We start from the raw sequence: 21764 nt of genomic DNA, 5'->3' as shown, positions 1-21764 counted from the left end.
TAACTTTTAACTTTAGATCGATTGGTTATATTTAATTGTTATACCTCTCCGACTTCGTTCTATATATTAGTCGTTCACTTTCTCATTTACACGCCCCTTAAGACCTCGTTCTACTAACTTATCCCTTAATAAACTTTTTTGAAGCTTTACAAATTTGTTTACACTTTAAAAAGAGAATTAATTGTAAGGGTGAAAAGGGAAAAAAATTTGATTAATTCTATTTTGATTTTATAAATTGACAGATAATTTGGGATAACTTTTTATAGTAAAGTGAACAACTAATATGAGATGGAGAAAATGTTGAGTTTAATTATCATATTCTATCGGTGTAGAGAATTTTACACAAGTAAATTACCTTCACTTCTTATTATAGCATGTCTTAATTTTAAAATTACAAATCACACATTTTAACATAACTTATATATAAACATATTTTAGATGATATGATAGTATAATTATGATTTTTTACACTAATAATATGTATAACTTAAACTCTTAAATGTTAAACAAAATATCAAGCATAGTGTGGAAAAATAACAAATTAATGGGAAGAGGCAATATATGAATCAATATGTCATATCCAACTCAACTTCACTATATATGAATTCTTGGTAATATTCTTACTTACACTCATTAACCAAAGGATTTCCACTATATTACTAGTGGTTTTTATCATTCAATCTTTCTTTTAAAAAATCCATCCGTAATTCTTGCAGGGGAGATAAGTATAGTTAACCAATTCCCATACCAAAGCCGTTTCATTGTCAGTATGGAGCCTTCGATTTGGGTATTTAGTTACAATACTTTGAGATCCATTGAAAAATGCCATGGTTAGTGGTACAAAAATGGATCGCGTCAATTCATAATAAGTGGTGTTTTTTTTAATTTATTTTGATTTAAAATAAATGGTAATCAAGAAAACGTTGATTTTTTTTTTGGTTAATTCTATTCTTATTTAAATAAATAGAAGTTTATATAAACAAGAAACCATAAAAAATTTACTAGTACTACTTTATTTTTCAAGACATTTAGTAGTGAGTAGTTTTATGAAACAGAAAGAGTAATAGTTTAACTTTAGGTTTATCTCTCTTTAATTATCTAATTGAAAATGTAAAAATAATAAATAACTTTTCTTTTTAAAACGATGGATATTTTGATCAAATTTAATTATTGAAATGATTAGCTAGCATTTGAGTCTAAATAAAGTCTGGACGGACCAACAAGGTTTGTGATGGAGCAGTAAGTACTGCTTCATCGATTCAACCAAATCCAATATTTTATGGGGTATAAAGTCAAGAAATATAAACAAATTACTGAAAACACAAAAGCACAATAATAAGTAGAGAGGCTTGTGAAGGCGGACAAGCCCTCCGTGAAGACTTAACAAGAGGTTGAATTCAAACATATCCAAAATCGATCTGAACAACATATATGGATTCCCACCAATCTGTTTTTTCATGACTAATGAAATTTCCTTCACTATTTTACTAAAAATGGAACGAAATATTTTGTTCTTCAGTTGAAAAGAGATGTCTTAAGTAATCGGAGAAGCACATAATTAAACAATGTCTACAACGAATGTCTATATAGTTATAACATCATTTTTGAATTTGGATCATGGTAAATCAAAATCCCTTGTGAAAATATATGCCCCCAAAACAATTTCCCTTTTCTTTTTTCACTCGATATTTAATATTCTTATTAAAATCTGATTAAATTCAAATTATACCGCAATGTTCGCTTTCTAGCTATTTCACCGCGTTTTGGCTGTATTCAACATAAGGTAGCACCAATAATACAAATAAAGTAAATGCCATGATTGTCAATCTAATGAGACTATTGCCATGTGTGAGCTATGACTAAATAAATAAACAAACACACCGACATCATTAGTCTTGATCTCTTCATACTACTATAGTGTAGCCACGTAAAGGGGCGGAGGTAGAAGTTCGATACAATTTGATCAAATTTAGTAACTTTTACTTAAATAGTATTATATCTGTTAAATTTAGGATGTAATTACTATGATTGAGTTCCTTTTTCTCCTCCTCTAAATGTCCTTGACCATTTAGAAACATTTAACGTAAAAAAGAACTAAAGTGGTACATCTCCATTATTTTAGGAGTTAGGACAAGTGACCAGTGTGTATGCTAAGTATTGCTAACAAATGTGTGAAATTCTTTATTTTTTTTGTTTAATGTCCGGAGCTCATATTGAAGTCTCAATTAAATTTAGATTGCGCACTGCAGGGCTTATTCGGGGGTGATGCTCCCACAAGATTTTCTCCATATTTAAGGATCGAATTCGAAACTTCTGATTAAAGGTGGAATAGTTTCACACCATAGCCAATATTGGTACCAATGTGTGAAATTCAAAAGTAGAGAGAAAAAACTTTTTTTATTGTATGTTATTTTTTTTTATGGATAGTAAATGTAGAAAGCTAACCCTCATAACTGTTATCTACCTTCATCACCGAACCTGCAATGTGGATAAGGAGATTAGAATACAGTTTTTATGAGAAGGATCAATAGTATTTCACCTTTCTTTCAGTATGACTCGGACCATCAATCTGACGATCTATAGGAGTGCTTTATCACTTGAACAATTTTTACTTGTCTAAAATTCACGAGTCTCCACTTGTCTAATACATTTTAGATCTTCCTTCTACTCCCTCTGTTTCAATTTCAAATTTATGTACATAGTTTTACTACTAAAATTACATTTTTTTTTATATTTATTATTTAGTATAGTAAATTTTAAATATTCTCATTTTACCTTTTAATGACAATTTCCTTTAGACATGACATGATATATTTAAAATAAAATAATTCAAAATATATTTGATATGTTATACTAATCCATATTACCTTTAGTTTTAAGTCACTAAGTTTCAAAATATTCAAAAATTATTTTGAAACGTACTCAACTGAATCAAGACACAGGAGTTTATTGGGACGGTGCTACTTGAATACCAAACATGTCAAACATTTTTAATTCTAAACCATAAGTAACATGGACCAAAATAACCAAATTTATAAGGTAGACATTGAAAAATTGTAAGAATCTTTGAAACGTGTTCAATTTTACCTAGGACTCTACAAGATATATTCAATTGCAATTAGAATTCTTGAAAGCTATTATATTTTCTTAAAAGATAAAATATTTTAGTTTCTTCAGATATCATTATTGTTTGATATTTTTTCCATATATTTAAAATTTATTACAAACATATATCTATTCTTTGTCACATTTACGAGGCACATTTCGAATCTTGTAAAAATTTATGCGGCACATTTCAAATTTCGAAATTCAATAAAGAAGGGAGTATCATCTTTCTCTTACTTATTTATACAGAGCAGTTGTTACTCTATTTCCTTCTAATTTTGCTCTGCAACTCTGTTTCCACAATGTACAATCTCAAATGGAAAACTCCATTGCTGTTTTCTCTTTTAGCTATCTCAGCTATCGTCTCTATCACATTCTTCACTTCTCTCTCAAAAAACTCTTCAGAAATAGCACACATTCATGTCCACAAAAACATTCAAATCGCGCATTCTCATTGTGAAGACGCACTTTACAAACAGCTCTGCGTCTCTACTCTCTCTTCAATCCCAGATCTCCCTCAAAAATCCATTTCTCAAATAATTTCTTCCACTATAAATGTCACAGTGGTAGAAGTCAAAGCTTCTGCAAAAAACTGCACTGATATTCGTGAGGATTTGCCTAAACTTGAGCCATACGAAAAACGTGCTCTCGAAGATTGTATTCAGCTCTTGGATAATACTATTATTGATCTTAAAAGTAGTTTGCTTGCTCTTTCTCCTAATAGATCTCTTTCGCAGAACTATAACGATTTGCAAACTCTTCTTAGTGCTGCAATGACGAATCAAGCAACTTGCCTCGACGGACTTGGTCGTAGTAAGAAGAATTTGAGACGGTTTGTTCAGCGTCGCCTGCATACAATTTCTCACCATGTGAGTAATTGTCTGGCAATGCTGAAGAAATTGAAGAAATCATCCTCGTCGTTGAAGACGAGGAAATCTCTGGAGATTTACCCGGAATATGGCGTTGTACATGACGGTTTCCCCAAATGGATTAAGAGGAGAGACAGAGCACTTTTACAAGCTCCAATTAATCAGACGAAGATCGATTTGGTTGTTGCTAAGGATGGTACTGGTAATTTTAGTACAATTAACGAAGCATTAAGTGCAGCTCCAAATTCCAGTAGAACGAGATTTGTGATTTACATTAAGGCGGGAGCGTATTTTGAATATGTTGAAGTAGTGAAAAAGCAGAGCATGATAATGTTCCTCGGAGATGGGATCGGAAAAACGTTGATAAAGGGAAATCGTAGCGTCGTTGATGGATGGACTACTTTCCGATCTGCTACCGTCGGTAAGTTGAAGTTTTAACTCTATATTGCTCTAACTCTTCAGAATAACATCAGCTTCGTGTCAAATTCTCCAAAAATAGTGTATTTTTGGAGGATATAACACGGTTGCGAAGAGCACGATTAACATTAATTAGATTTATATATCTTCTTTCTTTATTACTACTTGTTTGCTTTTTCAGGTGATTTGGTTGGTTAAAAACTGTTAAGAGTTAATTTTTTTACAAATATTTCATAACTTTTATCAGTATTTCTTCTAGAAGTATAATAGACCCTCTTTATCAATTTATATATAGCTTAGCTTTTATAAAGGTACTAAACAAATTTTTAAAAGTGTAATAAATAAACTTCAAGTTTTATCTTTAGTATCTCCTCTATTTTAACATTTAAGTGTGAGTTGGTTTAATTTGAATCTTTTAATATTGTGACATAAAAAGTGCAATACTGGAAATAATTCAAATAAATAGTGGATTCTCATTTTGACTTAAAGCCATAGGGGTCGCTAATCAGTTTGTGGTTGAGTAGTAAGTATTTCTTAGCAAATATTACAATTTCGAGTCTTCTTAAGTATGAAGTTTTTATCCCAAATATTGAACTTTTCGATGAGAATTCAAATTTAATCAAACTCGAATATCGAAATCGAATTAAAAAAAAACCATAGGGGTCCTCGTGAGTAGATGTACTTAATATCTTGATGTTGACGCGTTCCCTGTAGTGTCACGTGTTCTACATAAATATATATACTACTAAATCTAATGGCTTCAAATCTCATTTTTGGATGTATTGGACAAAAAATCTATTCCTTACATAGCTTCTCATAGCTTGTACTTCTTGTCCAACTTATACGAATCACTTTTATTTTTAATAGTTAAAAATTACAATATATCTTTATATTTAATAATAATTTAATTTTAAAATATTTTTTTACCTTTAATGAATAATTTATAGTCACATAAATATTTATTATTTATTTTAGATCATAAATTTTAAAAATAAGTCTTTCTCGCATAAATTGAAACGGACAAAAAAATTTTCTAGCAATAGTTTCAACTATGCATTAGTGTAGTAATTCATCCATCATCTTTTAACGTTTACATTATCTACCTACACATGCATAATCATGTGCTTACTTGCTGCTAACTTTAAATAATTCAATTAATTGTATAAATACTTTTATATCTAAAGTTTGTGCTCAAATTCAACTGATCAAGATATTCTCTTTGAAAAGGCAAATATATTTGAAAAACTTACATCTAAAAGTCATAGTAGACTATATTTTATAATCATTGAAAAAGTTGCCATAATTAAAGGTATGAAAATTTATTATGTCGGTAGGAATTTTATAAATGGGAACACAAATTGCAGCATTGCAGTAGTAAGACATATATAGCTGTTATAGATATTTGAATACATTGTCCACTTAGAAGTTTTCATATATTTTGAACGCCACAAAAAGTTTGTTAACTTTTCGTGGCATCCAAAATGTGAGGACCTTGGACGGTATACAGAGGCAGAGCTAGCATTTTGATTACGAGTTTGAAAGACTATGTATGTAGTAGAAATTAAAACTCTATCATTGTTACTGCAGCTGTTGTGGGAAATGGATTTTTAGCAAAGGGCATTACATTTGAAAACTATGCTGGACCAAGCAAGCATCAAGCAGTTGCTGTTAGAAGTGGCTCAGATTTCTCTGCTTTCTACCAATGCAGCTTTGTAGCATATCAAGACACTCTCTACGTCCATTCCCTTAGACAATTCTATCGCGATTGTGACGTTTATGGTACTGTAGACTTCATATTTGGTAACGCAGCAGTCGTGTTACAAAATTGCAACTTATATGCTCGTAAACCAAACGACAACCAAAAGAACATATTCACAGCACAAGGAAGAGAAGATCCTAATCAGAACACCGGGATTTCAATTTTGAGTGGTAAAATTGCCTCTGCTGCTGATCTAATTCCAGTGGAATCGACGTTCAAAAATTACTTAGGACGGCCTTGGAAAGAATATTCCAGAACGGTTTTTATGCTAACGCATATTGGTAGCTTGATTGATCCTGCTGGATTCTTAGAATGGAATGGTAGTTTCGCGTTGAGTACGCTTTATTATGGAGAGTATATGAACAGAGGACCGGGTTCTAATACGAGTGCTAGAGTGAAATGGCCTGGTTATAGGGTTATTAACAGTTCTGCTGAGGCTAGTTTGTTTACTGTGGGGAATTTCATTGAAGGAAAAGAATGGCTACCAGATACTGGATTTCCATTTTATGTTAACTTAACTGCCTCTTAATTGTTTGGATTAGAATTCAAATCAAGATTGTAGTTTGTAATTCTTGAGGAAGTTAATGTTATTTGTATTACTACTTATTAAGTTATTATTACCCCTACTAGTATATGATAAAGTTGGGTTGAAATTCAGTACGTTTACTTACCTGACATAAATTTGGTCATGATTTAATTTACCTTACTCCTTTTGTACATGTCTTTCCAAAACGGTCTATCTACTTCCACGAGTAGTGGTAAGGTTTGCATACATTATATCTTTCCCAAATTCTACTTGTGATACTTCACTGAATATGTTATTGTTGTTGTTGTTTTATCTATGTCTTTTTCCACGTGCATATAAGGTATGTGTAAATGTAGCACGGCGGGACAAGACAAACCTTAATCGGCTTACTCTACCCCGTTTAGCATTTAATGTCTATGATTTTGCTCTGTTCCGTCCTGCCCGGCCGAGCCTTGCCTCATCTTGCTCCATTCAAGTTTACTTAATTTTTTGCTCTTTATTCTTCATGTTACAGTATTTCTTATGGACAAAACGTGTAAATTTTCACCATTTGAAAAAATTACAAAAATCCCTACTCTCCTATTCTCGAATACATTACTTTACGCGATATATTGGTCGGATGCATCACTTTACGAGATGTATCGGGACGTTGAGTGATGTATTCAAAATCGAGACACGATGTATCGGGACTACTGAAAATTGAGACGCGATGTATCGGAACGTTTTGGAATGTACCAGATTCCACTAAATTTAAGGGGGTTTTGTAATTTGGAAAAGAGTAAGGATAAGATGTAACTAGCTCTTAACACTATGAAATTAGTGTAAAGTTCCCTATTTATTTTAGATAAAGTTTATCGAAATGATATTAGTCTCTCCAAAATGGGCTTCACAAAAGACACTTGCATTGGCTGTGTGAAAAATGTGTTTGTGCAGTCCAGCCCAAACTGATCAAAGACCCAAGAGGTCTCCATTCTACTCTTGCTACCCAATAAGGCCCATATTTCAAAGTGTACGTTTTGTGATCACCTAATTTCAATTTTAGAATGCCAAACTTTAGACTATGGCCAAGTTTTCTTGTGAGTTAAAAGTGTTTCTTAAAGCAATACCTATTTTGGGATGTTGAGATATGTGGTCAAATTTTTAGAAAAAAATTATATATTTTTGAATATTTTCAAAAGTCATTTTTCACACGTCCGGAAAAAAATAGCTTTTTTTTCTTTTAAAAGTACTTTTAGAATCTTGGTCAAACACAAATTTTTGCTCTAGTATTGAGAATTTTTTTATTCAAATTAATCAACCAAACGAAACGGCTAGTCTCCAAAAATACTTTTTCAGAAAAAACTTCTAGCAAAAATTACTTCAAAAAAAATAAAAGAAAAATAGAAAGGTTCTTTGTATTTGAGGCAAATACAAAAGAGAGGGATTTTTTTTTCTTTTTTCCAATACAAATACAGCAATAACTAAAGCGATTTTTTCTAATATTTATTGGTATGTCAGGAATCAATTGACCATAAAAATTGTAAGGAATTGCCATTCAAAATTCAAACTAATCGTCTTTCACTAGTACCTCTATTTTGTGGTAGCAACTAGCCATGAGCGGAGTTGAACTCATAAAAGTTAAATCTTAAATTGGTCTCTAACACACATCATCTTCATTTCAATTCAGGGCGGAGCTATAGCCACCCTAGGTGTCCAACTGAATACCTTTCGTCGAAAAATTATCTTATATATATGTCAAATTCTGTATTTAAAGGATATATATTTAAAGTGGGACACTCTTGACGAATGCTATGTCTTTGATGCAGTGATAATAGGTATTCATTCAAATAAATGTTTCTAGAATAATACTTTTTTCTTACATATCATTAAGAAAAATTATGATATTCACTTATTTTACTTTTTGAAAAAACATTTCCTTCGTACTGAACATACCCTTTATTTAGGCTTTATCTCAAATATTTGGAGGAATATGAGACAACATGAGATGGTATGATTTGTAAAGCAAATTATGCACACTCCAAAATTAAAGTAAGAACTCACCACTTAGAAACAAATCAACTACATAGTACTATAATTATGCCTCAATTCAGGGGTACAAACCAGGAATTTAATTTAACAAGAAAATTCTAGGGAAAATGCAAGAATGCCCCATTTGAATTTTTTATTTTTTTTGAGCCGACCTTAGGCAGGCACCCCTCCAAAATGCAAGGTAGGTCACCAACCTAGGGCCTAGGCCATGTAGGGTCTTATTGATCGCCTATTGACCTTGTTCATGTAAGACCTTGCAATCTAACGTAAATCTTGAACCATTCTTGCTATTACACTTATAACTTCCCTTATATTAAAAGGATTTAATAATATACCCCATTATTTTTACTCTTTTTGTGTACTACAAGTTTTAAACGATGAGATTCAATTGAACCACCTTCAGTGTTAAAGCTTTACCCTGCCTCATCGAAAGCAAGATGGGATCAATTATATAAATCTTTATCGTTTACTTGGTTATTTAATCAAGTATAAGTCCAAAATTATAAAAGAAATGATCTACATGATCGACACGTGATGAACAAAGGATATTGCATGCCAACTCCAAAGGGACGTAATATTGTAACAAGAAAAAATAATATAAAGATAGAATTGAATTATGAGTCGAATATAATTGCAAGTATCACATGCCCATGCCCCCTTATTAGTTGTAACAGATGCACCCCACAAAGGGAATTAATAGACCCTCATTACTCTCCTATTTTATTATTTTTTATTGATAGAAATATCTTATAAATATTGACTCATCCGATTTTCGATACTCATATATAAATTCGATTAAATTCAAATTCACATCGTAAAATTTCATATTTAATTAATATTGCTCATTTGATTATCGTATATAGACTCGACTAAATTCGAATTCATGTCGTAAATTACATATCTTATTAATATTGCTTATTCGATTATCGTATATAGAATCGACTAAATTCGAATTCGTGCCGTAAATTGCATATCTTATTAATATTGCTCATTCGATTATCGTATATAGAATCGACTAAATTCGAATTCATGTCGTAAATTGCATATCTTATTAATATTGCTCATTCGATTATCGTATATAGAATCGTCTAAATTCAAATTCATGTCGTAAATTGCATATCTTATTAATATTGCTCATTCGATTATCGTATATAGAATCGACTAAATTCGAATTCATGTCATAAAATTACATATCTTATTAATATTGCTCATTCGATTATCATATATAGACTCGACTAATTTCGAATTCATGTTGAAGAAAGTAAAGAGTTACCAAACAAACATTGGCGAAATCAGAAATTTCGTTAAGGATATTCAAGATTTGATATATACATATGAAAAATAGTTTTGTCTGTATATCCTTCAGATAATTTTCAATATACATTCTTTTGACAAAAGGTGTTCAACTGGTCACCCTTTATTACTTGTGGTCACGCCATTGCTAACAAAGATGATTGATTTGTACCTAACAGAACGTGAACATGATATCTTTAATCAAGGATGAAGATAGAAACACCACTACTAATAAATATGATTGATTTGTGCCTAACATAACGCAAACACATTATCTTTAATCAAGTATATATGAAGATAGAGACGTCATTGCTAATAAAGATGATTGATTTGTACCTAACAGAACGCGAACGCGATAGCTTTAATCAAAGACGAAGATAGAGACATCATTGCTAATAAAGATGATTGATTTGTACCTAATAGAACGCGAACACGATATCTTTAATTAAAGAGGAAGAAATATTTACCGTTCTATACGTTTTTTTTAAAAAAAAAATTGGAGGTAAGGAAAGGAGAAATAAAGAGTGAATTACAATGTAGGAAATCAAACCTTCACTAATAAGGTAAAAATTCAGATAACCAATCAACTAAACTTCTAAGATTCCCCTATACGAGAACTATGTTATTGATGGAAATGTATTGAGTGATGAGTCTGTCCATGATGCTAACTTTTCAATGTTGAGGCCATACCCTCTCTTTCAATAGGAACTTGACAAGTTTGCAGGGAAATAAATCCAATGAGAGATAGGAACACAGAGAGGATAAAAAAGTAGACTTTTGTGAAAAATTGCACATGAAATGGGAGCTTTTAGCATGTGTAAAGAGATCAGTGCACTCAGAAGAAGCACATGCTTATATGACAAACATGCTTCTAACTTCTCTTCTGGACCCCAATTGCCCTTATTTTTGCTCTTCTTTTTTTTCCTGACAACAAGTTAGACTTTTCATGGTTCTCTATAACTCTCCATCTAGTTTTGTATTAATCCTTTGTCTCATGACTTTTTTTAATAGAAAATTACGCGGATAAATAAATATATACTAATTAATTAATTAATATAGTTATAATTTTTCTTAATTACAATCTGCGATCTACTTTTAACTATAATTACGGGATCAGTTTTTTAAGTTTTGTATAATTCACATGTTTGTATAATATAATATGTATTGCTTTTGTATAGTGTAATTTTGTATAACTGCTTAAAGTTCAGATGTTGTGTTTTGTATACATTTGTTATTTTGAGTTTATATAAAAATAGATGAATTATACAAATCCGCGAATTATACAAACGAGGTAGTTTAAATTGTAGTTACAACCCGTAAATATGCAAACTATAGCTATGGAGTATAATTAAGTTTATTATAGTGGCTATTTGCGAAAGTTTCCCTTTTTTAATTGGATACAAAATTTATTTTTAATAAATTAGGCATAATACATAAGGATATCCACCAATTAAGATTTAGCTCACATTTATATTCTTCAACTTTGAGTGTGCACAAGTATAAATATGTATTAAATTGAACAAGTAAACATATGTGTCATACATGACATACTATGTTGTAATTCGCATTCTACATGGCGTTCTACGTGTAATATGTCATGTAGGACGCATACGTCTGTCTACTTGTTCAATTTTATACAAGTTTAAGTACTTACTTGTGCACACTCAAAATTAGAAAGCATAAATTAAACGCTATTTTCTACTATCATTCTTTTGATTATTCTTAAAACTAGTTTTTCAGAAAACGTAAAATATGGATTAAAGAAGGTAATAAATTGATTTTAATTTTTTTTTATTTCATCTATATCACATGAATTATTAGTCACACAAATACATATAACTTATTTTAAATTTCATGTTTCAAAAATTATCCTTTCTGCGTTGTTTAATCAAATAATTTCACATAAATTAAGACAGAAGAATATTATTTTATATCCCCACTCAGAGGTGGACCCACTCTTATAGGTGGGGTGCACGTGCACCCGTTAATTTTGAAAAAAATCATGTATATATTATGTAAATTTATCTTGAAAAACAGACAGAAATTAGGATATAATTAACAGTTGACCCATGAGAAGCATTAAATTATCATTGCGTTGCTGGTATAGGCCAGAGAAACCACCCCCCGAGATATGGGTTCAAATCTCGCTAGAGCTCATATTTGAGCTAAGGTAATATATATGTAAATCTATCTTGAGTAGGGATGGCAATGGGGCGGGGAGGATGCGGGGCGGGATGGGTTTAAGGCTATGTGGGGTGGGGCGGGGCGAGTTGCGGGTATATGTGATTTTATATGGGTTCAAACTTAATTTTAACTTTTTAAATGTTATAACAGTGATATATCATTATTTATTAAGATAATTTCATTAAAGCTACTAAAATATTTAAGATAATAAATGAAATTAGTTCAATAAAAAATAATACAATTTCTTACATGTTTCCCAATTGACCGCCAAAAAATAAAATTTTAAGTCACTATCCTATTAAATTAATATTACTTAATGAAAAAATGAATTTATTTTTATGAATTTTATTTTTAGTATCAAACATAACTAGAAAAAGAAAATATTTAAAAAATTATGCGGGGCGGGGTGGGTTGAAAATGAAAAGACTTGTTATGCGGAGCTGAGCGGATTAAAAAAATTTCGGGTTAAGCTCAACCTGCACCGCCCCATTGCCATCCCTAATCTTGAAAACCAGACAAAAATAGGATATAAACAATGGATCCATGAGAAGTATAAAATTGTCATTGTGCTGCTGGTATAGGCCAGAGAAACCATGAGTTCAAATCTCGCTAGAACTCATATTTAAGCTAAGATAATTGGATTCGTCTCTGCCCCACCTCACCCATCAATACTTCCAAGAATTATTTTTAATGTTATGGCTCTTTGTGGATGATGTTTTTTGGGAGTATTTAATAATAGCACTTCTCGCCCAATCCTCAGCGTCCATTGCGCTACTTTTCATTCTTCCGCATCTTTTACCTGTCAGTCTCTATTGACTACTCTACTTCTTACAACGCGGGCCATTCCACCATGTTTTTAAATATGATATGTTGGGTTTAGTTTACGCACGTCTTAATTATTTTATATATGATAGTATATGTTATTTTTACATGACTTTACCTACCAAAATTTAAGTAAATAAGAAGAAATCATCAAATGTTTTTATTTTGTTGTAATTTGGATTTTAGTTTTTTATAATTTTATTAATTTAATTGATTACTAGGTTACACTTTTGAGACTCCAAACAATCTACTTCTTTCATATTTTCACACATAAAGCACGGTATACTAAGGGATCGTTTGATAGATGGTTTGGAGGTTAGTTATGTAGGTATTGAAATTTAATTTGTACAAATAATACAATATTTGGTAGTTGGTTAGGAGGTAAGTTGCTTGTATATAAAATTACTACTTCTTTTGTTTCAATTTGTTTGGCCTACTTTTTTTTTTAATCCATCTCAAAAAGAATGATCCTTTCTTTTTTAGCAACTTCTTAATTTCAACTTTCTCCGTTACACGTTTAAAATCACAGAATTAAAGGACATTATTTTAATACATTTGTTGGATCTTAATTAACTTTAGACCACAAGATTCAAATTATTTACTTTAATTTTTTAAACTCCGTATCAAGTATAAACAAGTCACTCAATTTGAGACGAAGGGAGTACGATGTTTTGTTTGCAATATAGAAATTTGCATAACTAACATATGTATACGTTATAAGAGAATTTATGTATTATTTTAAGCATGATAGAAGGTGAAATAAGTTATACATAAATAATTGATTAATGTCTACATAAAATGATATATAAATTCTCTCCAAACTATTTCTTACGTTATTAATATCTGCATAACTCTGATCGACTATCAAACGACTTTTAAAAGAACTATCAAGTTGGACATGATCTTGCTGAGATTTAAATATCAATAATGTGATATCACAAATAGGAAAACCACAGATGTATCTCTGCATTCCCAATTTGATCAGATTGATTAGGAATAAAGAAAATAACACAAAACGAAAAATTTGTTATTTTTAATTCTTTTATCTTCATTGGGCTCAATGAGACAAATGTACTAGCCAAGGACTTTTTTTTTACTTCTTCCTGTTTTTATGGGGAGACTAGCTTAACAGCTGGAAATGAAAGCAAGGCATGTGAAGATAATCTCATTTTGTATCTATATCTCTAATCTCTAGACACGTACTATCAAAATAAAGGAAGATGATATCCAAGGTGATTGAATTAGCAAATCAAACAATTTAGGAGAGATAATTAGACATGACATAACATAATTTTAACTTACCGGGAACATGACGTTAGATCGAAAATTACGAAGAATTATAAATTAGAATAGAAGGTTGATAGGTGGCTGATTGTTATTTTGCTTATCCTTCCATACTTAGATATTTACAATTCACTTGTAAATACTTAATACAAGTAAATTGAGGCTTGATATCAAAGGAACTTTTAAGTATTTTGAGTCTATTATTCAAGGTAATGGGAAATTGACGATGATGTCATATATTGTATTAGTACAAAATGGATGAAATAAAGATTCGCATTCGGAGTAATGTGTGACAAGAAGGTGCCACCAAAACTTAAAGACAATTAGTTCTATAGAGTGGTGGTTAGACCGACTATATATGTTATATAGAACGGAGTGTAGGTCAGACAAGAACTCTCATGTTCAGAAGATTAGAGTTGTGGAAATGAGGACGTTCAGGTAAATGTGGACAAACTAAGACAGATAAAACTAGAAATAAAGATATTTGAGAGATGGTGAGAGTGGTCTTAATGAAAGATAAGATATAGAAGGTGAGGTTGAGATAGTTCAAGCATGCATGTGAAGAATAGATGCATGGATGCTCTTGTGCAGATGTGTGAAAGGTTTACTATATGGATGGGTTCAAAAGAGGTAGATGTGATTAGACCTGACATGACACAATTTTAACATACCAAGGATATGACCTTAGATAAGATTGAGATTACAAAGGACTACAATTTATGATAGAAGGTTCATAAGTAATTGAATGTTGTCTTGCTTATCTTTCTATAAGTTTTTGTATTACTCTTGTAGTTTCTTGTTTCTTCAATTTTTGCATCTATTTATTGTTCCTTGTACTTCGACTATCATCTATATTACTTTGTTGTAGTTACTATTTTTTTTTCTTCAGAATGCTTTATGCTTTATTTAGTATTTGCCTTGATTTCCTCACTTCTTTTTTGAGCCGAAAATTTATTGGAAACAACTTTTTTACCTTTCAAGATTAATAAAATTTGTGTACATATTACTATCTTCTTATACCCTATATGAAATAAGAATTATACTGAATATGTTATTATCGTGCAATACAAGTACAAGTAAATATTTAGGTTAAGAGAATGAAAGATATGGAGAGTTTTTGGTGGATTGTGCAAGTAGTCTTGTCCTAGATCGATAAAAATAGGTTCTTGATTCAAGTGTATGAGCATGAAAGCATGAGATTATGGCATGGTCCTTTTTTGACTCTATTTTTGACTCATTCACTGAACTCAAGATTCAACCTATTATCCAAATAGTTGTTAAATAACCCCATCCTTATATTCATTGCCTTTATCCGACATAAAGTTTTATTCTTTACAGTATTGTTCCTCTTCTATGTGAAAAATTATTAATTGGTTGTGCTTAGTATGATGTATATTCCCCTCTTCCTAAAAAATGGGAGTGACTATATATCCACTACAATCTCACTGTCCAAATTCATCTTTAAAATATACTCTCTCCGTTTATTTTAATTGTCATGATTTCTTTTCTTAGAATCAAACAATGATTATACATTTTTTCATCATATTGATTGACAAAAAATAACAATTTATAGTACTTTTCGTATAGTTTTTGAATATCTAAATTATTTGTTTAAAATATCAAATTAATGTAATTTAATTTAACTTTAAAAATTAGTCAAATTGACTTTCAAAAAGCGCAACATGACAACTAAATATGAACGGAGAGAGTATATACAATTTTGCTATTCCAGCTATCTCAAACTATTTGTCGTGTTAGAATAGATTTTTAACTAATTTATCCTCATTTATAGTTTAAGAAATAATTTTTCTTTGTTAAGTACTCCACTAAGGTATTTGCAAGTTTCAAAAATAATTATTACAAAAGGTAAGATAGAAAAAAATTAAAAAATAACTGTCTTAAACTTTCAAAATAAAAAAAATAATTTAAAATCACGATAAATTTTTAGAATGAAGGTATAGTATTAATATTTTCACAAAATTAGTGGGAAGTCCAAGATTTCATTGATGTCGAACCTAATTCAATTTCAATTAACACATGAGGTATCCAAAATCATATTTAGAATGCAATTATCCATCGAACAACTGATGTGAGACTTCTAACACCTTCCCCCTCCCCGCATGCTCCAATATTGGAGATTTGGAGCATTAACAATATAATATGAGGCTTAAAATCGAGTAATCAAACAAGAATTGAAATGAATATAATTGTGATATCTCATGTGAAAATATTAATGGATTTTAAGTTTGAGCCTAATTTAACTCTAAAAAACAAACTCATAAGCGTAGAATGGTAAGTGAAAATTTACTCGTCTTCGATATTCACATTCACATTAAGTCACTAGATACATGATATATGTTTATATATATAGTCTTTTTATACTTAAACATGGTCTCATCAACTAGACATTGTTGAACAATGTCATGTATACACATAAATACATTAGTGTTCGAGCATAAAACACATGACTCCAGCAACGGCTATACATCGTCTTTGTTCACAAATTTGGTGAAGAAGACAGTATAATTAGAAGAAACTTACAAAAAAAAAAATGTATCTCGTGAACCCGTATATTATATTCTAGATCCGCCTTTTGTTTATGTATATCAACTTAAAACTTTGTACGTCACCCAATTATTGCACGACAAATTTGTCAATTGAGGGCAAAATATTCGAAAAAAATATGCTTTGTAAGCTTTTATAAATTTGTTTTAGTTTTATACAACCTTTTTTTATATAAGAGATTTTCCTTTTTAGATGTGAAAATGTTATTTTCTTCTAGTCATAAGATACCATTTCCTTGAAATGTTTATCACAATCTATAATTGGCGTGGTTTAATAAATTAGGTGGGAGATAAAATGAGGTAAATACCTATTTATATAGAGCGTTTACATCAAATCAATTTAACTTATCATGATTACGTGATTTAATCATATAAAAACAAAAATTAATTAACTAAAATTTAGTATCAAAAGTCTTTACATAATTAAACATATATCATGCATCTATTGTTGTGATGCAAACATCATGTACAATTAAATTTTATCCAGGGCATGTGACAAGTCCTTTTTTTCCTACTCGATGTCCGGTATTCTAAATCCTGACTAAATTTAAATTCGTGCAGTGCAAAATCCATTTTTGAGACGGTCCTTACAATAAGAATTATTTCATTCTCAAGTTCGTGACCACTTACTAATGACGAAAAAATCACAATTATTTCACCACGATCAGATTTAAAGCATGTGACAAGTCACTCTCGCCACTAATGCAAACACAACGTCTCGCTGCAACGATAGTTATTGAAAATGGCATGGCCAATTGCGTGATATGTATGGAACTGCCAAATTTAACTGTCAAGAAAACTCTTTTACAGACAATAAAAGGACTAGCACAGTAAAAAGGAAAAAAAGCTACTCCCTATTATGCCTCTTTTCCTTCTACTAAAAACTCGTGATCTTAAATAAGTCATATTTAATCGTGTGACAAAATGGGTAACTTATAAAAAAAAATTAAAATATGGTATAACATTCTATCTAATCTTCAAAATACAAATCACTTGGCTTCTCGGTCGAGCTCGTCGTATCAGACTTGCCTAGTGCAGGTTACCTTTCCTCTGTGGTTTGCTAGCGGTTGATTAGGAACGGGGTTTTACCGTGTGCGCACCCAAAAGATAGCGATTGCGGGTTTCCTTTGTCATAAAAAAAGAAAAAGACTAACTTAAATTAATTTACCTTAGAAGTTAACATAATTGACTCTCCAACACACCACCAAAAATTTGTAATAGGATGAATAAGATTTATTCCTTTTTAATGAAAGTTTTCGAGTTCGAATCATGGTATGAAACGTTTGTCCCTTAATGACCTTTATATGATACAAATCCAAATTAGTCGAGCCTCGCTTGTATCGAATATTTTTAAAAAAGACTAAGCACTAACTGCTAATGTGGGTAACTAAAGGGGTTTAATGATTGCAACCAGGCAGGACGTTAAAGAAACAGGGGACTCCTTCCTTAGCTTTTTTCATTATAAATACAAAGGGGCTGTTTCTTGTTTTTGCCACTGCCTGGGGTTATTTGTTGGTTTTTGGGGCTGGGGTTTTGATACTAGTATTATTTTTCAGGTGCGTAGTTTCCAAAATGGCTTCTTGTTCTTCTTCCACAGCAGCTATGGCTATAACCATTTTTCTGTTTTTGTTGAGCTTTGTTACACCTGTGTTTCTTGCTAAACCTACACATCATGCTCACCATCCTCGTTTTGCTTCTCATAACTATAGAGATGCTCTTGCAAAATCCATTCTTTATTTTGAGGGTCAGAGGTCAGGGAAGCTACCTTCTAGCCAGAGGATTACTTGGCGTAAAGATTCTGGTCTTTCAGATGGCAAAGCTATGGGGGTATGTTTTTTTTCTGAGTTTTTGGGTGTTTTTGTGCACTGCAAATGGTTGTTTTGTTTTAACACTAGAAATGGTTCTCTTTTGACATGTGTAGTTTTAAAGGGAGAATCTTGAACTTGTTTTTGTTGGTTTTGGGGTGTAATGGTAATGCAGGTTCTCTTTTGACATGTTTAGTTGTAAAGGAAGAGTCTTGAACTTGTTTTTGCTGGTTTTGGGGGTGATTGGTGGCTGTGCTGGTCCTATTTTGACATGTTTAGCTGTAAAGGAAGAATATTAAACTTGTTTTTGTTGATTTTGGGGTGAATAATGGTAATGCAGGTCCTCTATTGACATGTTTAGTTGTAAAGGGAGCATCTTGAAGTTTTTTTGTTGGTTTTGGGGTGAATAATGGTTGTGTAGGTCCTTTTTTGACATGTTTAGTTGTAAAGGATGAATCTTGAACTTGTTTTTTGTTGGTTTTGGGGTGAATAATGACTGTGCAGGACCTCTTTTGATATGTTTAGTTGTAATGGAGGACACTTTAACTTGTTTTTGTTGGTTTTGCTGTTAATAATGGTAATGCAAGTTCTAGTTTGACATGTTTAGTTGTAAAGGTAGAATCCTGAACTTGGTTAGTTTCGGGGTGATTGGTGGCTGTGCAGGTTCTATTTTGACATGTTTAGTTGTAAAGAATCACAAACTTGTTATTGTTGATTTTGGGGTGAATAATCTCTTTTGACATGTTAAGTTATAAAGGAAGAATCTTGAATTTTGTTTTTTAGTTTTGGGGTGATTAATGGTTGTTCAGGCCCTATTTTGACATGTTTAGTTATAAAGGAAGAATGTTGAATTTGTTTTTGTTGATTTTGCTGTTAATAAATGGCAATGCAGGTTGATTTGGTTGGTGGATATTATGACGCTGGAGACAATGTGAAGTTCGGTTTCCCAATGGCATTCACCACCACAATGCTATCATGGAGTGTGATTGAGTTTGGTGGATTGATGAAAGGAGAGCTACTGAATGCAAAACAAGCAATTGGTTGGGCTACTGAATATCTTCTCAAGGCAACAGCCCATCCAGACACCATTTATGTTCAGGTTTAATTCTGAAGTGAATAATTTCTACTTTGTAGTGAATAATTTTGTCTTGAATCAAGTCTTTTTAACTTTTATATACAATCTTGTCTTAGGTTGGAGATGCAGGAAGTGACCACTCTTGTTGGGAGAGACCTGAGGATATGGACACCCCAAGAAGTGTATACAAGATTGACAAAAACACTCCAGGGACTGAAGTTGCTGCTGAAACTGCTGCTGCTCTCGCTGCTGCTTCGTTAGTCTTTAGGAAATGCAATCCATCTTACTCCAAGATACTAATCAAAAGGGCTATCAGGGTATTTGTTTCGAACTCTTCTAAATTCTAATAAAACTAGTGATTAGTTTCAAAAAGATACTACTATTGTGTTTCAATTTGTTTGTCTCAAGTATGTTTCAAAAAGAATGTCTTGACTTATTTAAGACTAACAGATTCAAAAGAATTCTTTACCTTCTTATACTCTGTGTTGAGTCATAACCAGACAAACAAATTAAAACGGAGGGAGTAGTAGAATTTATCAGAAACCATCATCATTTGTTGTATACTTATAACAAAATGTTGGTTTTCAGGTGTTTGCCTTTGCTGATAAGTACAGAGGTTCATACAGCAATGGGCTGAGAAAAGTAGTGTGCCCATATTACTGCTCAGTTTCTGGATATGAGGTTGGTATTATTCTCAGCATTTTGACTCGAAACAAAATCGATGTTCTTAGCTGATGCACTGATTAATTTATGTATAGGATGAGCTGTTGTGGGGTGCTGCTTGGTTACATAGAGCCACAAAGAACCCAACTTATCTCAATTATATCCAAAGAAATGGGCAAACTCTTGGGGCCGCGGAGACTGATAACACATTCGGGTGGGACAATAAGCATGTTGGAGCAAGGATTCTTCTTTCCAAGGTTCAATATTTACCTGTGGTTTTCTCATTAGATGCTTATTAGTTGGAACGACTTCAATTTAACGGAATATTTTCTCTGTTTTTTCAGTCATTTCTTGTTCAAAAGCTTCAAACTCTTCACGATTACAAGAGTCACGCAGACAACTACATTTGCTCCCTAATTCCAGGCACACCGGCTTCTCAAGCGCAATATACACCAGGTTAAATATCCTATTTAGTTCATTTTCACATTTCTGTTAGGTTCTAGTTCAAATCTGTGGATTAAACTTTTTTTTACTATTTTACAGGAGGGCTACTCTTCAAAATGGATGACAGCAATATGCAGTATGTTACCTCCACTTCTTTCCTGCTAGTCACCTATGCCAAGTACTTAACTTCCGCTCGCATGGTTGTTAAGTGTGGTGGAGTTGTCATTACACCAAAGAGGCTTCGAAATGTAGCCAAAAAACAGGTTAGTTAAAACCAATTCTGGAATATTTCAAGTATATAGCAAACCCCCAATGCATAAAAATTAAACTCGTTCCTTTTTTTGAACGCGCAGGTGGACTATTTGTTAGGAGACAATCCACTAAAAATGTCATTCATGGTGGGCTATGGAGCTAGGTATCCACAGAGGATTCATCACAGGGGATCCTCATTACCCTCAGTCGCGAATCATCCAGCAAAGATACAATGCAGGGATGGTTTCAGTGTGATGAACTCACAATCACCAAACCCGAATGTACTAGTAGGGGCTGTAGTAGGTGGTCCTGATGAGCACGATCGTTTCCCAGACGAGCGATCAGATTACGAGCAATCTGAACCTGCCACTTACATTAATGCTCCACTTGTTGGAACACTCACTTACCTTGCTCACTCATTTGGCCAACTCTAAGTCAAGTGTAGTAGAATCAAGAATGAAGCCATGTTGGTCTTTTTTTTTTCTCTTTTTCTTATTGCTTTGTTGATCACTAGTAGTAATATAATATATAGTCTAAATCTTATTGGGGATGTGCTGGTGTTGTGGTTGTATTGGCTGAGACCCCAAAAAAGAGGCTCCAGCCCCCAACCAACTCCCCCTCTTATGCACACAGGCCAAAAGCAGTTTCATTGTTAGCATATTTGCCTTGTTGGA

The 21764-nt window shown here is 32.0% G+C and overlaps 2 protein-coding genes across 2 annotated transcripts; both read left to right on the top strand.

Moving 5' to 3' along the window:
• The first annotated feature begins 3407 nt into the window (after positions 1-3407).
• Positions 3408-6754, top strand: LOC125839570 (pectinesterase-like). The gene is made up of 2 exons (XM_049518557.1): positions 3408-4395; positions 5979-6754. Exons 1-2 carry the CDS (start codon positions 3408-3410, stop codon positions 6677-6679), a joined length of 1689 nt encoding a protein of 562 aa, XP_049374514.1. The 3' UTR covers positions 6680-6754.
• Positions 6755-18372: 11618 nt separating this feature from the next.
• LOC125839589 (endoglucanase 17) lies at positions 18373-21764 on the top strand. Its single transcript, XM_049518580.1, has 8 exons — positions 18373-18678; positions 19549-19755; positions 19848-20048; positions 20320-20412; positions 20490-20651; positions 20739-20850; positions 20938-21101; positions 21192-21764. Exons 1-8 carry the CDS (start codon positions 18424-18426, stop codon positions 21522-21524), a joined length of 1527 nt encoding a protein of 508 aa, XP_049374537.1. The 5' UTR covers positions 18373-18423; the 3' UTR covers positions 21525-21764.

This window comes from Solanum verrucosum, unplaced genomic scaffold (assembly GCF_900185275.1).
Source record: "Solanum verrucosum unplaced genomic scaffold, falcon-dt-bn FXZP01000306.1, whole genome shotgun sequence".
Lineage (NCBI taxonomy): Eukaryota > Viridiplantae > Streptophyta > Magnoliopsida > Solanales > Solanaceae > Solanum > Solanum verrucosum.
This window is presented reverse-complemented; position numbering and strand designations above follow the sequence as displayed.

Bases quoted from the DNA above. Each gene is read 5' to 3' on its own strand.
- LOC125839570 (XM_049518557.1), top strand. From the start codon at position 3,408: ATGTACAATCTCAAATGGAAAACTCCATTGCTGTTTTCTCTTTTAGCT. The intron at 4,396-5,978 runs GTAAGTTGAAGT...TTGTTACTGCAG, and splicing joins TTTCCGATCTGCTACCGTCG to CTGTTGTGGGAAATGGATTT.
- LOC125839589 (XM_049518580.1), top strand. From the start codon at position 18,424: ATGGCTTCTTGTTCTTCTTCCACAGCAGCTATGGCTATAACCATTTTT. The intron at 20,049-20,319 runs GTATTTGTTTCG...GTTGGTTTTCAG, and splicing joins TAATCAAAAGGGCTATCAGG to GTGTTTGCCTTTGCTGATAA. The intron at 20,413-20,489 runs GTTGGTATTATT...ATTTATGTATAG, and splicing joins GCTCAGTTTCTGGATATGAG to GATGAGCTGTTGTGGGGTGC.